The sequence below is a fragment of the Bemisia tabaci genome, chromosome 2, assembly GCF_918797505.1.
Source record: "Bemisia tabaci chromosome 2, PGI_BMITA_v3".
Classification (NCBI taxonomy): domain Eukaryota; kingdom Metazoa; phylum Arthropoda; class Insecta; order Hemiptera; family Aleyrodidae; genus Bemisia; species Bemisia tabaci.
In genome coordinates this window covers 35,200,808-35,220,941 of record NC_092794.1, presented here as the reverse complement: position 1 = coordinate 35,220,941, position 20,134 = coordinate 35,200,808, and the positions used below count along the sequence as shown (strand labels likewise).

Here is a 20,134-nt window from a genome sequence, read left to right as displayed (position 1 = left end):
AGTACTGCTTCTAATTTTTCCAACATAACATCAAAATCGCCAGTAGGCAGCCTGTATATTGATAGAATAACCCACGGCTTTTTAAGACGAATATTATTAAGTTTATGTACTGAGATAGCCGAAGTTTCAAAGTGATGCTCTACAGAGTGGGCTTCAAAAATTTGAGGACAAGAATACTTAATAGTTGGCTTGACATAGATTGCAGACCCCCCTCCTCTTGAAATTTCTCTAGCCTTGGAGTCAGCGCAAATGTAATTGGAGAGGGGAATAGCGCTATCTGGCTAAAACCAAGTTTCTGTAAGGCAAATAATATCCGGCTCGGACTTTAATTTAGACATCTCATGAGCAAGAAGATGAGTTTTTCCAATTTTTCGGAGGCTTTGAATATTTAGATTAAGTAAATGGAATTTAGGCGAATTTATACTCTTGATACGGTTATTTTCAGATGTCAAAATTTCAGAGCGCAGAAAATTAACATTTCGATTGTCAGAAGAGTTTAGTTTAAATGAAAGTTGAGGAATGACGTCATCTCAAGCGCCATCAAGCGTTTGAAATTTTCTTTTACATATGAAGTCCGTCCTTGCAATAATCATTCCCAATAGCATAACACATCCTATTGAAAAAGGTACAATTTTCATTCTTTTGTCCTAGGTCAAATAAACTTAAATTAAAATCATAGATTTGTTCATTAATAGCATCAGAGGGTGCTTTGTTCCTCCTATGGGGTACCGCAGAAACAATTACATTTGTATGTTTATGCCTAGCTGCAAAGGAAATGATAGGATGATTGGCTGCACTTATACTATCATGGTTTCTGCTACTTTTCTTATTAACGTCACTGGAACCCGAAAGGATTAGTACACAGTCATTTTTGGATAGGCCAGGAAAGTCTGCACTTGCAAGTATTTTATTTGAACCCGCACCTGGGTGTACATATGATTCTATGGCAAAGTTTGTTGTGTTTAAGTGCAAATGCTTGGCAAAATTTCTAGAGTGACTATCACCTAGGATCATTATTTTCTTTTTACCCTTCCTTGCCTTGGCACTTTCTTCCTTTAATTGATTTAACCTACCAACATTAAGGACTACCTGTTGAAACGCCGTCGAATTTCCTGTGTCCCTAAATTTTTTAAATATAAAAGTGTTTCTCAGGCTGAACTCCAATTTTTGACTCTGTTTTGGCTTTTTTGATTTTAATTGCTTAAGTATGCCTCTGTTTGCTTTTTGAAGGAAATAATTGTCGGAATTTACCTTGCTTAGGTCATTTTTTAGCGTGTCAATTTGGTCTAATAACATTTTGTTCTTTTTGATTAAGCTGTTTTTTGAAAGATTTGAAGAGTCCTCTACTTTATTTACATAATGTAATTTTTCATTCAAAACCCTTATCTCCTCTTTTAAAATTGTTAACTCATCGATCAACATTGAGTTCTCATGCAAAGAAGAACTTAATTTATTTTTGGTATCTATAAGCTCATTATTTAAAGCATCCCTTTGCACTTCTAGATCGAGCTCAAGACTAGTTTGAGTGCTCATTGAGGTTGTGACAGGATTACTAGTATTACAATTTACTATCACATTTGGAGTCGCGTTGCTTTGGTTTTGGAAGAAGAAGTAGATTTCATCCGCTTAGAAGAACACGATGGAAGACTTCGTAATGAAAACGTTGGTGAAGCAGTTGTTTTTGTATCACCGTCAGTTGAAGGGGCCAGAGACTTAGAAGATGAGGCCGCATTTCTTTTCTGCTATTATTGCGGGCTGCATTCGGAGAGGCTTGACTGTTAGGTGTCACTGATGCGACCTTTGGTACCGGCTTGGACGTTATCTTCTCACCCCTTGTGATCTTTCGGCCAGCGGTTGAGAGTGACAATGGAGAAGGTGAGGGCCTGTTGGCGCTGAAACTGCTTTTCTTATCAGACTCCAACTCCTTGTTCGCGTTGCTCCTTAGTGCATATGCTCCATTTCGTGGCGACATTGTCTCAGTCGGAATATTCGCCGTCGATAATCCAGCGAACGATTTAATAGTATTAGTGATGGTCGCTGATATCATCATGCCGTGAGTGTACGTAGTGTATTTCGAGACTTCGATAGGATCGACTTTACGTTCCTAAGGATGTTTATGTTTTAGCTTCTATTGACATTTTTCACATTCTTCAAATTCTTTAGAAGTGGTGCGCAAGCTTGTGCTAAGAAGAATTTCAGCGGAATTCCACAGTAATTAGCATGAACAGCAAAATCTTTTAAACCAGTACCTTAACTTTCAATCAAGAACACTGCAGTAATTTTATCCGAACAGTTTACGGACACACCTTGACTTCAACTCGACATAGACATGATAGACATGAAAACTCGTTTATAACTTCACGCACGGATGAAAATCACGGAAAATTCGCACAGTATCATGAGGCTAAGATACTGACGAGTAACTTCATATAAAAATCAGTTCAAAAGACGCCCGAATGGCACACTTTTCACAATAAAAACTCGGAGCGTCACAGAGACGCGTTGGAATTATTTTCGCGCATGTGGTCACTTAACCAGGCTTAACCAGGTTCAGAAGAATTCTTATGTAATTTTGGTTACTAAATCCGAATTTTTCGGTTCCCCAAAGATTTTCCTTGTGCCAACTCCGGAAAATTGAAAAACCGTTTTTTTTTCTGAATAGCTCCGATGTAGTGCAATATATTGCAAAAATAAATATTTCCGGAATTAAAGCTACTGAAATTTGAACCGAACCGAAAAGTTTTAGTATGGGTCCAAAAACTGCTGCTAGAGCGGGAAGAATCTCCAAAAACGTGACAAATCGCACTTTTTCGTCTTTTGTCAATGTATCTTTGTACCCGTGCAATGTATTAAAAAAGTAATTATTTCCAATATTAAAGGTTGTAAAATTATACTCTAGATTCTTGTGGAAAATTGTACAGAAGGTCTAATGGCACCAGTATCAGAATGGTGGATAGCTCTAAAATGCACGAAAATAGTGTTTTTCAAGGTTTCTTTTTTCCCTTTCCATGCTACCTGTATATCCTGGAAAGATTTGATGGAAATGAAAATTGATGAAATTTGCTTCATTTAGCATCCTCTATGATTTCAATATGAGGACACTGCTAAAGAAGCAGGCCTGCGTTATATAGTCTTGAAAGCCCGTCTTTGAAATTATAGAGAAAGTTTGCTTGGGCAAAATTTTTCCAGTTAATTTAAACAAAACATACGAGGACATGACTTAGAAGCCCAACAAAGCAAAGATGCAAAAGCCTGGTTTCCGGATTGGGTTCAGAAATCATCCAGAAAGTCCAAAACTTACGGAAAATTGGAATATTTTAATGACAATATTGTTTCTGACTTTGCATTTGCACCAGGATCTGCAAACAATATTGTTACTTTTTAATAAATGTGTAGCTACTTGGTACACGAAAAACTTGCAACGATCTTTAATTCTTGTATTTTAGAACAAAATAATTTGTAAATAAGTTTGTGAGGAATAAAACAATGAAGTTTAGTCAGTTTTGATGATCATTTTACCTAAAAAATGGGCAACATTGTTTGGGCAGCCCTGGTCTGCCCAATCTGTATACTCCAAATGCCAAACACCACGTGCCCTCCTACTTGCACCAGCTTCATGAACTCGTAATCGGGTGGTGATACAGTGCCCTGATTCTTGAGAGAATTGTTTCTGAATTTCGAACTAAATAATAAAATAATGATAAAACAAAGTTTAAAATTATTAAGTCAAACAAAGATCATGATCCTTCATCAGGCAGTGCCTCTGCTAGAGGCAGATAATTTGATACGAGCCACTGCAGACTCTCAGCTTCCCCAATGCTCCTGTCACCAGATAACTATTGTCAAGCATGCAGTTAGTTCCTGAGGTGGTGAGCTTTTTCAATAAAAGTGAGCTACAGCATAGAGATTACCGTTGGTTTTCACTGAGTCCTTATTCCTTACAAACAAATCAAGGAGAATCCAAGATTTCACACAAATTGCACTCTACCGTATAAAATAATGAGCATAAGGCGTAGCACATAATGCTAGGCGTGTCTACTACGGCCAATCCTTCCACTGCATCTCTCCTCCCTGAGCATTTTGTGCCTACTCATTCCACTACCCCTTCTTATACAGAGCTCTTACTCCAACGAACCTTTTCCTTCTGCCTTTTAGCCACTTTTTCCTCTCACCATTTACCGTTTTCTAATCATTTCAAGCCAGTTTTGTCTGCAACTTTGCGACACGTTCTTGTGTACTACCTTGTGATCTAAATCAGTTTCTTCTATTGTTTACTTTTTCAGTGATTCCAGTGATTTTTTCAGTGATTTGTGAAGTGTTCTTTACAAAATTGTTATCTTTTTCATACTAAAGTATCATTGTTATTGACTTCCTCGATAATTCTGAGCATGGATTATGAATATTTTTCATATTCTATCCCTTTCCATGGAAACTACCCAAAATGAATTCACTGCTTTGCCCCACAATTATTGATATGGTCGCCGATAGAAATTGTTCGATTAGAGCCTTTAGTACGGTCAATCTGGCATGGCTTAGGGAAAAAATTAATAATGAAGGTTTCTCTGCAGAGAAATGTTACTTTGACCCCCCTGATGAACATACTAAAAGTTCCCATAAATCTGCCTTTTGCTAACGCCGCCATTTTGAAAAACGGTGGGTTTGGGGGGTCCCGACGGCCGATTTTTGGGCAAAAAATCCTAATCATCTCGAAAACCGTTGATCCAAGGTGGAAAAAGAAGGAAACCCGGATGAAATTACATAAAATTTGCCACTAAAGCAGCCAAGTGTCAAATCTATGAATGGATTTTTCAACGAAGTTTTAAAAATGTTCTACAGAAGATCCGGATGTTAACGTACTTAACTTTCAGAATCGATTTTTCAGCTCAAAATACGACTATTTTGTCCTGTACACATATGCCCGAAAACACCTCATAAATAAGCTATACGCTTCCAACGTTGCCATTTTTTTTTCTTTCAAATTGATGTGACTCCTCGTTATTTTGTTGTAAGTAGCTGAGACTCTGAGTAGGAGGTTATTTTTTAGCGTACTGCTCATTTTTTGTGTTTACAAGAACGTGCGTCTACGGAAAATGACGTTCCGAGCGTTCCCGAATTTTAAAATTTCGATAAATTTTTTGGTAGATGATATTTGGAAAAACGGATTACAGCACGTGAAAGAGCGTGAAAAATCAAGGACACAAGATACTGCCCAAAATTTTCTAGAGATGTGTCATTTCGACGCAATAGAGCTTAGAAAAAGTGTCAGATTTTCGAAGCTTCTTGCTGAAAAGGCAATTTTTCTGCACCGACTTTGAGAAAACTTGCCTGCGGAGCAAGAGGCTTTGAAAATCCCAAAGCTATTGAGACGGCTCTTGCGGCAAAAAATGACTGGGTTTAGAGAGAAAATTCAAAGAGCTGAAATGAAAGAAGACACATTTTAACAATCAGGGATCTCACTCTGGACGTTTTCCACAAAGAGGAATGGGAGGAGGAGGGGGTTCAATAGTCAGTCTTCAAGCTGCTCTGCTGCGCCTCAGCTCGTGGAGTCACACCCTTGACTGGCACCACCATGATTCCTACTCTGTCCTTCGATAACCACTTATTACACCTACTTTTAACTTTGAAACATATTTTGACCACAACAATGTTAGTGGAAAGGACTTGTGAGAGCGGGAGGGGGGCAAATTGAATACCATACATGATTGCGGAAGGCGGCTAGGCTCGGATATTATTTAAAAAAAAAAACCAGGATACAGTTCTTTTTTTTTTCCTGTTATTTAATGGCTTTGTGTCATGCACCTGCAGCCAACTTTAGACTAGTGTGTGGGTTACGAATTTAAGTTATAAGTGATTAGGTACCGAATTTATGGATGTGAGAGGTGAAAAGACATAAAACCAGGGAAAAAAGGGGGGGTTGTTAAAAAGTAGTGTTGAGGAGGGAGGGGGTGAGAACCCTTCAATAGTTTCACGCTCTGATACCCGGCAAAGCGACTTACTATGCCAAGAGACTGGGTAATGGAAAACATACAAAGTGAACATAGGGTAGAAGTTGTGTGTGAAAAAGAAAATGATTTGTTTGGAAAAAGATGGATTAAATGAGTTAGAAAATAAGACGGTTGGCAAGAGTGGAATAAAGCTAAGAAAATTTTTAATGTAAGAATAAAAGTTTGGTAGATTAGAGATGGATATCATTTTTAACTAAAAAGAGGGCTATAGATTTAAGAATATTGAGGTCACTGACCGAAAGAAGATATTGAGTTGAACAGGGTAGAAAGATTTCAAATTTATTAATAAGTTCAGGAAAAAGGGTGCCTCTATATTTCAGCTTTTCACATTGGAGAAGGATATGGTCTAAGTTTCTTATAAAACAACATTCACACATATTAGAGGTTGCTGAATTGATTCTAAACAAGTGAAGGGGGGAAAGGCCGTGACCGATTCTAAGCCTAATTAAGTTAGTAATAAGGGAACGTTTCTAGTCTAGTCTGTAAAACCATGGTTTGCGAGAAAGTGAAGGGAGAAGTGATTTTAATCTTTGACCTTTCCAGGTACATGTTTACCAGTCTGAATTCCAATCATTAAAATTTTGTTGGGAAATAAGAGGGAAAAATTGTTTAAAACAGATTTTATTATCAACTATCTGAGCTGGGTGAATCGATTTAGTCAGTTGGTTGACTCTCTCATTACCTAATATCCCTGAATGACTAGGGATCCAAACCAACCAAATATTTCTATTTTGGTGTCTAAAAGGGTTTCTTTCGTTTCTTCAATGAGGGGGTGGAGGTCAGGTCTTTGATTATTAAGGTTAACTAAGGCACTACGAGAGTCTGTACAGATTACAATATTGGATAGATTAAGACTAATGCTGTGTTTGACCGCTTGGAGAATGGCCCACGTTTCAGCTTCAAAAATAGTATTATATTCAGATAGGGATAAGACTTTGTAGGATTCATTAGAGAGAAAGGCTGAAGAGGTGTAGTCAGTCGTCTTGACACCGTCAGTATAATACTGGGTAAAGTTCCTAAACTTTGATCTCATTAATTCATTAAAGTTCAGTTGGATTGAAATGTGATCAGTTAGTTGTTTGGGAGGAATGTCTAGAAAGATGGTATTTGGTTGGAAAAATTGGAAGGCAGGATCTCTCATAAAAGAGCACGGTAAATTGCTTTGTAAGATTTTGGTTTCTAAAGTTTTTCTCAGGAACCATCTATTAAGAAAAAGTGGGTGTTGTTTATTAACGCAATAGTTACATGACATAATTGATCTCTCAAGCATCTTAATATTCCTAATGATGGGATTGTGTTTCAGGCTCATAGCTCTGATTAGGAGTTGGTCTGTTGGGAAGTTAAATCTGTTAAGGATGGGAGAGATGGCTGCCTCGGCATTTAGATAGTTAGTAGGGGTTGATCTGAGAACACTTCAGGTTTTACGAAGGCAGGAGTTTTGGAGTATATTGGTTCTTTCAATGAGATGGAAATTTCTGCAAGAGATTGGGAGGCCAAAATCAAGGATGGGCAGATTATACTGATGAAAAGTTTTGGGGAGACATCCTGGTTTATACCCCGCGAAGAGCCATGTAGATATGACAGAATGTTCAATTTGCGAGAAATGTTTAGTTTAATAGAATTGATATGAGGATGCCAGTTCATTTTCCTTGTATATAGGAGGCCTAAATAGGTGGCTGAGGGTAGTACAGGGATTAAGAACTCATCCAGATTAAAAAATAGATTTTCAGGGAGCCTCCTAGTAGAAAAAATGATAGCTTGGATTTTAGGGAGAGATAGGTCGAGTCCTAGAGCTGTGAGAGCATTCTTAATACGCTGAAGATCTGAATTAAGTAATTTCATAGCCACTTCTACTTTTTTATGGATATTATAAACTAGCGGTAAGCTCGTGACTGAAGTCACGGGTCTAGATGCTTCACCAAAAATTTAGTTACGGGGAGCATTAGGCCGATATTGTTTCGGGGATGATGCCACTATTCGACCACATGGGAGCTTATTTTGCCTGAGTGAGCGTGCCATTTCACGACGATACCGCGATTCGACCACGCGGAAGCTCCTGTTACCTACACTGAAATTGAGGGCGAAATGAAATGAAATGACGTTAATTTATCTTCTCCAGTTTGGTGAAATGCTATTTTTAAAAAACGTTCCAAGTAATCGTGCAATTTCACGATGAAACAGCTATTCCACTATTTCCACGTTCTTATTTTATTTCAATCTCCCTCTTACTGCTTTCTTCTTTTTACTTTTCATTTCTTCTGTCTGTTTGCTTCTCCCACTTTCATTACTTATCCTCTTCTTCTCTCTAAATTTATTCTAGCTTATTTTCTTTCACTCTTCTTGTTCTGCACCATTCGTTGTTATCCTTTTTTTTCATGGTCATTATCAGCATCAGCATCATAATCATCATCCTCATCTCTCTCTTTTAGTGTTCATGTGCTCGGACGGGAAGTAAAAAAAAATAAAAACAGCTTAATGAATATCAGTTAAGAAAAGCGACTACTTTACTGACAAACGCGGTCCCGAAATGACATAAAAAAAAATTAGCAGACAGAGGACGTCTATTGCACGGACGGTGATACCACTCTTCGACCACCTGAGAGCTTGTGTTGCCTACACTGATCATTGAAGGCTAACTATCATTTCACGACGACAATACCGCCATTCAACCACGCAGAAACTCGTGTTGCCTACCTTGAAATTTAAGGTGAACTGAAATGACGTTACTGTAATCTTTTCCTGTTTGGTAAACACTTTTTTTTTCTTTTTCTTTTTAATTGGAGAGATCGGCAATCCACTTGATAAGTGTTCAGCACAATTTATGGTGAGAGGTTAAGAGCGTGAAGGGGGTCTTGATCCGGTAGACAAAAAAAATGTAACCTAATCTATAACCTACCAATGTGTGATTAGATTTTTTTTTTATCTTAATCTCAATTTATAAAACTCAACACATTTAATTTATTTAAAATTCAATTAATTTAAAATCAAATTCTTTGTCCGGCAACGATGAATGTTACTGAATTAGGATGAACTTAGATTAAGCGGGATAAATGCAGTTTTACGCTTATCAATCCTTTTGCATCTGGAAAATGCAGAAACTTGGTATTACGGACGTTTACGGTTGGATGCGAATGAAACTCTGGGTCCTGTTGGTTTTTGGTTCGACAAAACATGCCTCTTCCGCAATGCATTTCTGAAATGTCAAATACTTTCAAAATGGCAGCATGCGAATCCACCCGTAAACGTCCGTAATACCAAGTTTCCACCATTTTCCTCGCCATTTTGAAGTTATTCAGAGTTTCAAAAAATCTGATGACAGATTCGTTTTTTTCATGCCGAAGTGTCCCCTGATACCAAGTTTCATGCAAATTCACCGATAAGCAGCCTAATTTATTCTCTTGCCTCTCCAGGTCGCCATATTGACCGCCGCCATTTTGAAAAGGACAAAAATTTTCCGGAAAAATAATGCCAGAATCGTTTTTCTCGTTCCAAATCACCTGTGAAAACCAAGTTTCATCCCAATCCATCGACGAAAACGGGGATTTGGATTTCCGATATTTTGAAATTTGACCGGCGGCCAGTTTGTCAAGAATCAAAAGTTCGACTTGTGGTTCGTGCCAAAAATTTTCTTTTTTAATTCTCTTTGAATTGATGTGTCACAAAGGAGATGTTGCCGTTTGAAAAAAAAAGTTGGGACCCGTAGCCCCTCCCCCCCCCGGGGGGGCAAAAAGTTTGGGGGCCCTGAAAGTAGCTTACATTGATCTTTGAGCATTCCCGAAGTTTTGTTTCAAAATATTAATTAGGTAAAATTTTAGAAGGGGTGGAAGGGACTTTTGAGACGCCCTGTATACTTGAAGATAGAATATAGGTGAGTTGAGTAGAAACAAAACGAACACATCAAACACAACAAACGCATTAAATACAACAGGTGCATCAAACACAACAAATATAGCAAACTCATCAAATGCGACAAACACATCAAACTTGACAAACGCATTAAACACAACAGGCACATCAAACACAACAAACACATCAAACACAACAAATACAGCAAACTCATCAAACACATCAAACACGACAAAAACATCAAACACAACAAATGCATCAAACACAACAAACGCATTAAACACATCGAACACAACGAACACAACAAACACAGCAAACATATCACGACAAACACTACAAACACAACAAATACATCAAACACAACAAACACAGCAAAATCTTCAAACACGATAAACATCCCCGTTATCCCGGTTAATATCAATACATCCCGTTTTATCCCTATCTATATCCAATATTACCTATATCTATCCTGATTCATTCTATCTATCCCGTTTCAAATTGATTATGCCACTTTCCCATCCTGTTTCATATCGGACAATTTATCATTAAAGATCGATAAACAAAGATCGATGTATCGAAGGGTGGGATAACCCTACCTATCCTGTTTTATCCTTATCTTTACGGTTACACACTGATTATTCTTCTTTTCTCAAACTTCCTCCATTTAACTCAATTAATATCAATGTCGTTCCCCATCCCGTTTTATCCATGTCTATCATATTTTATATCAAACTATATATCGAAGATCGATAGACATTACCCTGTTTAATCACTATCTATCCTGTTTAATTCTTATCTACCCCGTTTCACACTGATTATTCCCCTTTTCTTAAAATTCCTACCTTTTATCCCGGTGAGTATCAATAAATTCCGTCTTATCCCTGTCTATCCTGCTTTATATCGAACGATATATGGAAGATCTATATACAATACAATATTTTATCCCTACGAATGAAACCCCAAAATATGATGGTAGGGGTGCAAGGCATGCCATAAGAAAAAAAAATATAAATAAAATTAGTGGGGGGGGGGCTACGGGAGTTAGAAAAATGAGCTGGGAAGGGAGAGGTAGAATAAATGCTGGAAAAAAAATTAGAACTAACCTGGCAATGATTCAAAAAAAAAAAAAAAAAAAAAAAAAAAAAAAAAAAAAAAAAAAAAAAAAAAAAAAGTATAAAATCCGATGACTTGGCCGAGAAATGGAAATAAAACATCAGCTGATAGCAAACAAAGGTTACCAAGGAAACCAAGGAATGGTACTTTCATAAAAACAGTTTAGTGGAAAACAGCGTAAGTAGGGCACTTACGTTAATTACCGTTTATAAGTAAACGGTAAATGCGATTTAACCGAAAATCTGTACAGTTCTGCATCAGATCAAAATGGACAAATTTACAAAATTTGAGACAGCTAACGTAAATCTAACGATAGTTATCGTGAACGAAAGAATTGCTGACATAGATCCGGTAACCATTATAGGTGGGATGGGATAGTTATATCATCAGCAAATTTTGAAATGTATGATGTAGGGAGGGATCTAAATAGGTCAGAAGTGTAGATAAGGTAAAGTAACAGGCTAAGGATACCACCTTGGGTCAGGCCTTCGGCCTGGAGGCGAGGATTCGTAACTTTATTGAAATATGAGACTATAATGCCATTATTTGAGATAAGGTTAGAAATAATCCGGGCTAGGTCAGGATTTATACCAATCGAAATGAGTTTCTTATATAGGATTTTGTAATTAACGTTATTGTAGGCATTTTTGATTTCCAAAAATAGGGTTGCCATGTATGCTTTTTCACCTATCGCTTTATTCTCATGGCTGGAAATTTTGAAGTGGTTATTATAAACAATTTTTACCTTTTCTAAAACCGATTTGAAAAGGCGAAAGTTTATGGTTTTTTTCAAGAGAGTATTCTAAACGATTATGAATTATTCTTTCAAAAAGTTTTCTATATGCTGATATAATTCCAATAGGTCTGTAGGAAGAGGCCAATTGTGGGTCTTTATCTTTCTTAAGACTGGTAAAAATTTTAACATTTTTCCAGGAGTCAAATATCTTTTTAGTGGTTAAGATATAGTTAAAAATGTCAAGGAGCTTGGGCTTGGGGGGGGGGGGGGGGCTTTTGAAATAAATTCAACCAGGGTGTTGTCTAAACCAGGATTTCTTTTTTTAGTTTCTTAATTGCCAATAGAAATTCTTCTTTCGAGATTTTTTCAAATGTGCTAGAAAAGGATGAAGAGTTGTTCCATTGTTTAATGAACTGAGAATCTGGGTTAAGGGCTAGATGAAGGTTGTCAATCCAATCAAAATTAATGTCTTGATACAGGATCAGTGATCTGTTGAGAATCTTTACTTTTTCAAAAATTTCTTTGGCAGGGGTAAAGTGATTTAGTTTGTCTGTGAATTCTCTCCAATTTTTCTTTTTTGTACTTCTAACAAGGAGTTTAAATTCAGCACTGGTCTTCTTATATTCTAAAAAAGTAGAAAAAGAACTATTTCTCTGATAAACTCTCAGGAGGCAGTCACGTTTATTTTTTAATATTTGGCATTCCTCCTTCCACCAGGGAATTCTTTTATATTTCTTGGGTTTAGAAAGGATAGGGATTGTTGGGGAGGAGGGAGGAAGTTGGACATACTGTGAGTGAGGGGTTTTCAAAACTCCCTCATTTTTCACACTGTTAGTGTAGGCTTCTTGAGCAATATTAATGTGGTATTCATATCCGTAGTGGGGGCAAGTGAGAAGCTGATTAAGGTGGGTTTTAAACAAGCTCCAGTTTTCCAGTTTTGGTAACTTGTCCAGTTTAGGAGGAGAAATTGAGGAGGTGAACAGTTTCGATGTGGTATCTGAAGAGATTGTTTTATTGAAGAAGTAGGAGCATGGGAAGTGGTCACTACCGCCAGTTTGGAGAGCTTTCCAGAAGGTGTTCCTACAGAATGGTTCAGAGATGAAGGCTAAACCACTGAATCTGGGGCTACAGTCTGGAGGAGTTTTCCTTGTTGGTTGGGGGTTAAGTGAATTGATATTGAAAAAATCTAATTGATGGGAAAGGTTCACAATAACTTCGCCTTTAGGGTCACTATGTGGGTAACCCCACAGAGGATGTTCTGCATAACAGTCACCAGCCCAGAAGAGAGGTTTGCCAACTAGGTTATTGGATTCAAAGAAGGTCAAAGGGTTGTCAAGTAGTAATTTACGTACGGGATTGATGTACATATTCAAGAAGAATTCAGATGAATTATCAAGGATAAGCTTGAAGGCTTGAGTTTCAATTCTTGTGTTTAATAATGATGTTGCATCTAGGGGGAGGCGTTGAAATTTATGTTTGATTTTAATTAATGATAAGAGGCCAGCGATCGTCCCTCACAATGTTGTAACCTGGAAATTTGAATCGAGAGGAGTTATTTAGGCAGGTTTCAGATAACAAAACTATGTCTGGCTTCAAGTCAGTAAGAAGAATTTTCAGATCAGTTTCATTCGAAAGTAAAGATCTCATATTCCAGTTCAGAATATGGAAGTTAGAGGGAAGAGTAAACAAAGCTGGAGGCGACATAGGGAGAAAAAGGAAGAGGGGAAAGAGGGAAGGAAGGGGGGTTAAAATAGAAAGGGGGAAAAAAGAGTGAAAGAAGAACTGGGATTTGGGGGGAAAAAGGATCCGGAAGATAGAGTAGTCTCACTACCAATATCCATAAGGATTGGCGAAGAGACAGGTTCAGAAGATTGAGTTAAAAAGGAAGGGGGTATAATGTTGGTGGCTTGTGCTGAATTTATCTTTTTAGTTTGAAGATTGGTTGGGGTTATTGATTTTGTAATTGTAGAAGTAGACGAAAGTTTGTTGAGTTGTTGGGAGGCTTGTTTTTGTCCAGGGTTAGGTGACTGTAGAGAGGTTCTAGGGGAAAGGGTTTGTTTCTTACGAATAGTGAATGAGTTAGGATTTGAAGAATTTTTGTTTAGAGGGGGAGGGGGGGGATCAGTTTAAATTGATGTTGAGCTAAGTGGGATTGAGAGATACTAGACTGACTTCCTTTATTCGAAGAGGGCCAGAAGCCTTTATTCTGCTCATTGGTTGGTTTAAACACCTGACTAGTAGAAGATTGGTTTATGATAGTTTTTAAGCAATTTACCTGATGGCATAACAGGATCGTTAAGCTCTGAAATCTTAACTTTCTTTCTTATAGGGGAAGGGGAGAGAACAATTTCTGAATACAGTCTTCTAAGGTCGTCGATAGAGTATTGGAAGTTATCAGGATTCGTTTGTTCTTGGTCAGCATTTGAGGTTAGGACTAGATACTTGTTTTTCAGAACCGGAAAGTTTTTGGGATCAATGCCTTCAAAAGTGATGGTCTCTCCTGCATTAACTTAATTCTGGATTGCTAATAATCTGACGTTCAGGGTCAATTTGATGTTTTCAGTTTTCATCACATCTAGCTTTTTGGTCGCCTCATGGAAGCTAAGATTTTCAAAGGCCATAATTTTTTTAATAGTTTTCTGTTCAAGGAGGGAAGGGCAGGATGGATCGAATGTTTTGTGAGGGCCTTTGCAATGAAGGCATTTGTTTGCATTAGGGCAAATATCATGGGCAGCATGTTGGTCTGAGCAATTTGGGCATCCATTAAGACCTTTACAAGTTAAGGTACCCTTGAATTCAGCACGTTGGCAGTAGTTTAAGCAGTTATAACAGGTTGTAACATTGTAGATGTAGGGGCTAGCTTTGCAACGAGAATAGAAGATATAGAAGAAATCAGGACGAGTAGTACCTTCTCATAGAAGTTCAAGTTTAGGGGTGGGGGATAAAACACCTTTATCATTTCTTTGGTAGATACGTCGGACTGAGATAACATTAGAATATTTATCTTTTAGGTAATTGCCTATACAGTCGATGCCAAGATCTGTATGCACGTCATTAATTACTAATCTACGAGTAATATGATTAAGGGGGATGAAAACCCTAGCATTTATGTAGGAAAGAATCGATTTGTGATTGGTAACCAGAGTATTAGCATGCTCACGTTTCACTAACTCAATGTTGACCAAATTTTTATTGATCTTTTTGAAAGACTTTATGCCAAGAACATTGCATCTATAAAGAGATTTTCCTGTAAGAAAAGCATGTTTGTTACCTATGCCTTCGTAAGACGAAGAGATTACGAAGGGGAGTGAAGAGTTCTCAGGGTAAAGTAAATCCTCCTTATTCTTAAGAATGATAGTCTTCTACTTTCTACAGAGTTAAATAAAGGATCGGCGGTTGTGGTGGTGGTGGTGGTGGGAACAGGAACCGTTTGAGGGGTACCACCTGGGGGGTCCCCTGCATCTACTGGAGGATCAGATATTTAGGCTGTCATAGAGAGACAGAGGTTAGAAAAGAAGGACTTACCACATGGACACAGAGTTTGATTAACAACAAACTTAGAAATGGATAAAGAGGAACAACCAAGGAAAAAAGGACTGGAAAAAAAGATTAACTGGAGAGCATTAGTACTAAAAGGAACACAAAAAACGGAAACAGAAATCGAAAACTAACGAGAACCGAGAGATAAGCAGAGTAAAAACGCACAACTCACTAGTCAACTCAGAGGATCGAATGAGAATGGATACAGTTCTTAGCTGATGCTGGGTTTTACCGTCATCTCCTTATTTTTAGAGGGAAGGGGGGAGGGGAGGTTGACGCCGATAAGACAGTATACCTACACGCACCTCAATTTCGTTCCAATTAAGGACTGGCGTAAATGGCTTTCAACTCTGAAAGTCATTTTAGGCTGTCGCATGCACGAGAACATTGGTAAGAATGAATTGGGTTTCGTTAAGAACGAAACTATGAGAAATGGTGAAACACTTTTGTATCGGTTGGTGAAACCCACTTAATGTTTGATGCGTCACTGAAGAACTTGCCTGCACATGTTTCCGAGGCCTGTGGTGTGGTCAGCAGAAACATGATGCAGAAGGAACTCTAAGGAAGCATGTTCCACCCTGTTTCATCTTATTTAACCCTGTCTTGCAATTTTGCCCTAGGTTTTCACAAGTATTCACTTCAGTTAATCTGAGTCTATCAAAGAGCCAAGTTATGAAAGTTGGTGCACGAACAGCACACTATTTTTTCACAAGTTTTTGGTGTGCAAATTGGACGCCCCATCCTCTCCGTCCTTTTGAAATTTCGTAAGTAAAACTGTTAAATACTGTACAAAAGAATGGTATCAGTGATAAAATTACGCACAGGTTCACAGTAAATTGAATTGGAAAGAATTTCGGAGATGAGCGAATGTGAAAAACTATGTGCTTTGTGAGGTAAAGCTCTTGCGGAGGGTCAAACTGTAGTTGTTACATGAAGGATTGATTCTTTGACTGAAGCTAGTAGACAATTATGTGATAACAAATACGAGAGGTCGGTTAACTTCGATTCTGTTGTAGTTCACATTAGTTGTAGAAAATCAGATACAGGGAAATCTAATCTTGCATCAACCTCTAAGAAAAAGGAAAGATCGGAAGCTCATACCAGTGCGTTTTTTCCTGTTAAGAAAAAACTAAGGTCAGATGACACTAATTTTGATTTCAAAGAATTATGTTTATTTTGTTGGGAAATTTGCAATGATGTGATGGGACGGAAATATCCCTTTAACACGCGAAAGAGATCTGGTCCGCCTGCACAATGGAATTTCAATCAAATTTAATTGAAGCGGCAAAAAAAAGGAACGCTAGCATGTGCACATGCTTCTTGCACCTGCCCCTGATGCACTTCTGACAATTATTTCGTGCAGTTGTGTCAAAGGATGCAATAATAGTTTTCGTTTCATAAAGCTGGATTAACTTGTACTGATTTGTGTAAACAATGCTCTGGACTTAGGTGTAACAGCTACATTGTTGTGGAGCTGGAAGATATAATAATATCATCGGTGAAATCATGTAATGATAGCTAACTCAGCTACCATAAGTTGGCTAACCAACATGAAGCACAAATTCCAAAAATAGGTCCAGTAATTGGTGCTTCAATTATGCTTAATTTGTTCTTCAAGTTTCAGCTCATATCGCCAAAGGGTTCAAAAACTGCAGCCTAAAAAAGAAATGGTAAGCCAACTTCAGGCCCAAAAACCGTTTTGTTTACTTTCGCGGAGAACTACTGATGCTAAAAAAAGGCAGTTAAGTCATTTTTTTTTATTGTGTTATTCGAAAGAAGTGAGTGACCGAAGCTTACAGTTTTTTTCCTAATTTTTTTTGATGACTGCAAACGGGAGAAAAGTTTATTTAAAAGTGCCAGAAATTAAGGTGGCCTAAAACGGCGTTTGAACCGCGCGCTCGTAGGTATCGAAAGTACACGTCACGATCAATATGACAGCAGAATGCGTAATGGAAGAATAAACGGCGGCGTGTTTTTGTTGGTTTATTGGAGGTTATGTGGGTTACTTTGTTTTAGATTTATACCCACTGCTCTTAATTCTTTAAGCTTTTATCAGAATGCGATGCAGATTTGTATAGGATATGAAACATTCACGCAGAACTTACTTAAAGAGTTTACTACTGTTGTTTACTACTTCAAACGAGAAATCGTGACGTCAACAACGGCAGCATGGCGGTAGTAAACAGGTTGGCTTCGTCGCCGCCATCTTCCCGTCTATGACGCGTAAATTCGAAGATTCACGGCGGTCGGTTCAAACATGTTTTCGAAGACCCCTAAAAAGGAAGGGTCATATCCCCGCGGAGACAATTTTTCGTGAGATTTTAACGTGCGCATCGTCCTTCTCATACCGAAAACTATAAGATTTGACTATTTACAGGCAAATCCCTCCCAAGCTTAACTGATTCATTGTGCTTTGCAACTAATATTTGGTGCTTCCATAGTTCTTTCAATATCCGAAGAGATCTGTAAAATCCGTTGAACTGTTCTCTCGCCAGAGCCACCTTTTTTTGAACTATCACTTAAACTGCGTAAAGACGAAACATCGGAAAGACTCTTACAATCGCAAGTTTCCAAGCTTGTCTACAAGGTTCAAAAGACAGCTGGATTAGAGTGTACTCTTACATCAAAACCGTCCAAGTCAATAAAAAAGCTGTAATAGACGCATTAATTTTTGCCAATGAATGCCAAAAGGCGGATTCTGATACCGCACATTTTCAACCAGAGTTGAATTAAGTAACCTTCTGTACATGTTTTTCATCTCAACCTTAGCTAATCTTTGTTTTTTATAGTCCTGATAATTCTTGTTTTTAATTTCAATCGTCACTTCCATTGTAAGTGAAAAAATGTATCTGTTATATATACTCAAGCGATAATAAACAAACAAAAAAAAAAAAAAAAACTGCGTAAAGACAACTTTCTTAAAAATTGTCAGAAACAATTGTGCTTTGCGTCTACCATTAAGTGCTTCAAATTGTCAGAAACAATTGTGCTTTGCGTCTACCATTAAGTACTTCAGATGTTCTCTCAATATTCGAAGAGATTTTTGAAATCCGTCGATCCATTCTTTTGTCAGAGTCACATTAACGGCCCCCGTTTGAAGATCCCGAGCAAAAATTCCGGATCTTTAGTAGCGGCTATCTGCGACTGTGGAAAATTTAAGTTCCGGCCGCGCATGAATTGGATTTTCTTCCCGAATTTTACCTATCAATTACATAATGTACTTCTCCTTAGCAAAAACGACTTTCTTCTTTATCAAGGGGGAATTTTCTTCTAGGTGTCTACAAAGCTCCCGATTTATAAACAGGGTGGGCCAGAAGTTCCCGGTTTAACTTTTGAATGGAAGACAAAAAGACAAAATTTTGAGAATATTTCTAGGTTATTAGGAGCTACAATTTCGCGAATGCAAAATTTCGGGGATCCCCCCGGGTGCCTGTTCGGACCCTAACTAAAAATGTTCAAATTTTGGCCGTTTTGGCTCCAGCAAGAGACCAAATGGATTTTAAACATCTCTTCAGATATTGAAAAAACTAGTGAAGCACTAAATATTAGCCGCAAAGCACCATTGTTAGCATCAATAATTCTCCGCAAAAGTAAACAAAACAGTAAAGTTGGGTTACCATAACTGGTTTTTGGACTCTGATAGGAGAATGGTTGCACGGATTTCGAAATTCTCTTTGGATATCGAAAGAACAATTGAAGCACTTCATGCTAGCAGCAAAGCACAATTGTTAGCATCAATAATTCTCTGCAGAAGTAGAAAAAAAACGGTTTTTGGGCGTGAAGTTGGCTTACCATTTAGTTTTTAGGCTGCAGTTTTTGAACCCTTTGGCAGTACGAGCTGAAACTTGAAGAACGATTAAGCAAAATTGAAGCACTAAATACTGGACCTAATTTTGGAATTTGTCCTCCATGTTGGTCAGCCAACTTCACGGAGCTCACAAACTTAGCTTTCATTTCCTTTCCTCACTGTATGCATATACTTAAATAAATAATTCAATTGGATCATGTTTCATGAGTTCCTTTACATTACCTTTTCAACTTGGCTATTTTACATTTGAATCCTAATCATTAGTAAAAAAAAAAAAAAAAAAAAAAACGAGACTAAAAGAATACATTTGTTACATGTAAAAGCAAGCATGGCTCCACAGACCGTGGCGTGACGTGGCGCACCTTATACGACTTTCAACCCCCCTCCTCCTCCCACTGCTCTTCGTAGAAAACGTCCAGAAAGAGATCTCTGAATGTACAAATGTGTCTTCTTTCATTTCAGTTCTTAGTATTTTCTCTCTGAACTCAGTCATTTTCAAGTTACTAACACATAATGCTCGGAAAGTGATGTTTTATTGAAAACTCCAGATAAATGAGCTTAAATGTAGAACATTGTTTTCAACAAAAACAAAAAATTCATTCAAGTATTTGACACTTAGCTTCTGCAATGGCAAATTTTTCGTTCTTTCATTTGGCTTCGCATCACTTTTTATGTAGGATCAACCGTTGGCGAGATAATTATGATTTTTTGCCCAAAAATCAGCCATCGGGACCCCCAAACCCACCATTTTTTTCAAAATGGCAGCATTAGCAAAAGGCAGATTTATGAGGACTTTTAGTGTCTTTATCGGGAAGGTCAAAGTAACACTTTTCTGCAGAGAAACCTTCATTATTAATTTTTTCCCAGAGCAATGCCGGATTGACCGTGCTAAAAGCTTTAAACGAATAATTTCCGTCAGCGACCATATCAATTATTGTGAGGCAAAACAGTTCATTCATTTTTGGTAGATCCCACAGAAAGGGATGGAACATAAAAAATATTCATAATCCATGCTCAGAATTATCGAGGAAGTCAATAATAATGATACTTTACTATGAAAAAAAAAGATTTTGTGAAGAGTACGGC

At 37.7% G+C, this 20,134-nt stretch overlaps 1 protein-coding gene across 1 annotated transcript in view; it reads right to left on the bottom strand.

The window, feature by feature from the left end:
• Positions 1-20,134, bottom strand: part of Pez (protein tyrosine phosphatase non-receptor pez) — a 272,376-nt gene that overhangs the window by 25,701 nt on the left and 226,541 nt on the right. The window contains exon 21 of the mRNA XM_019056984.2: positions 3,520-3,682. Within this exon, the coding sequence (XP_018912529.1) occupies positions 3,520-3,682 (163 nt within the window). The remainder of the gene's footprint in view (positions 1-3,519; positions 3,683-20,134) is intronic.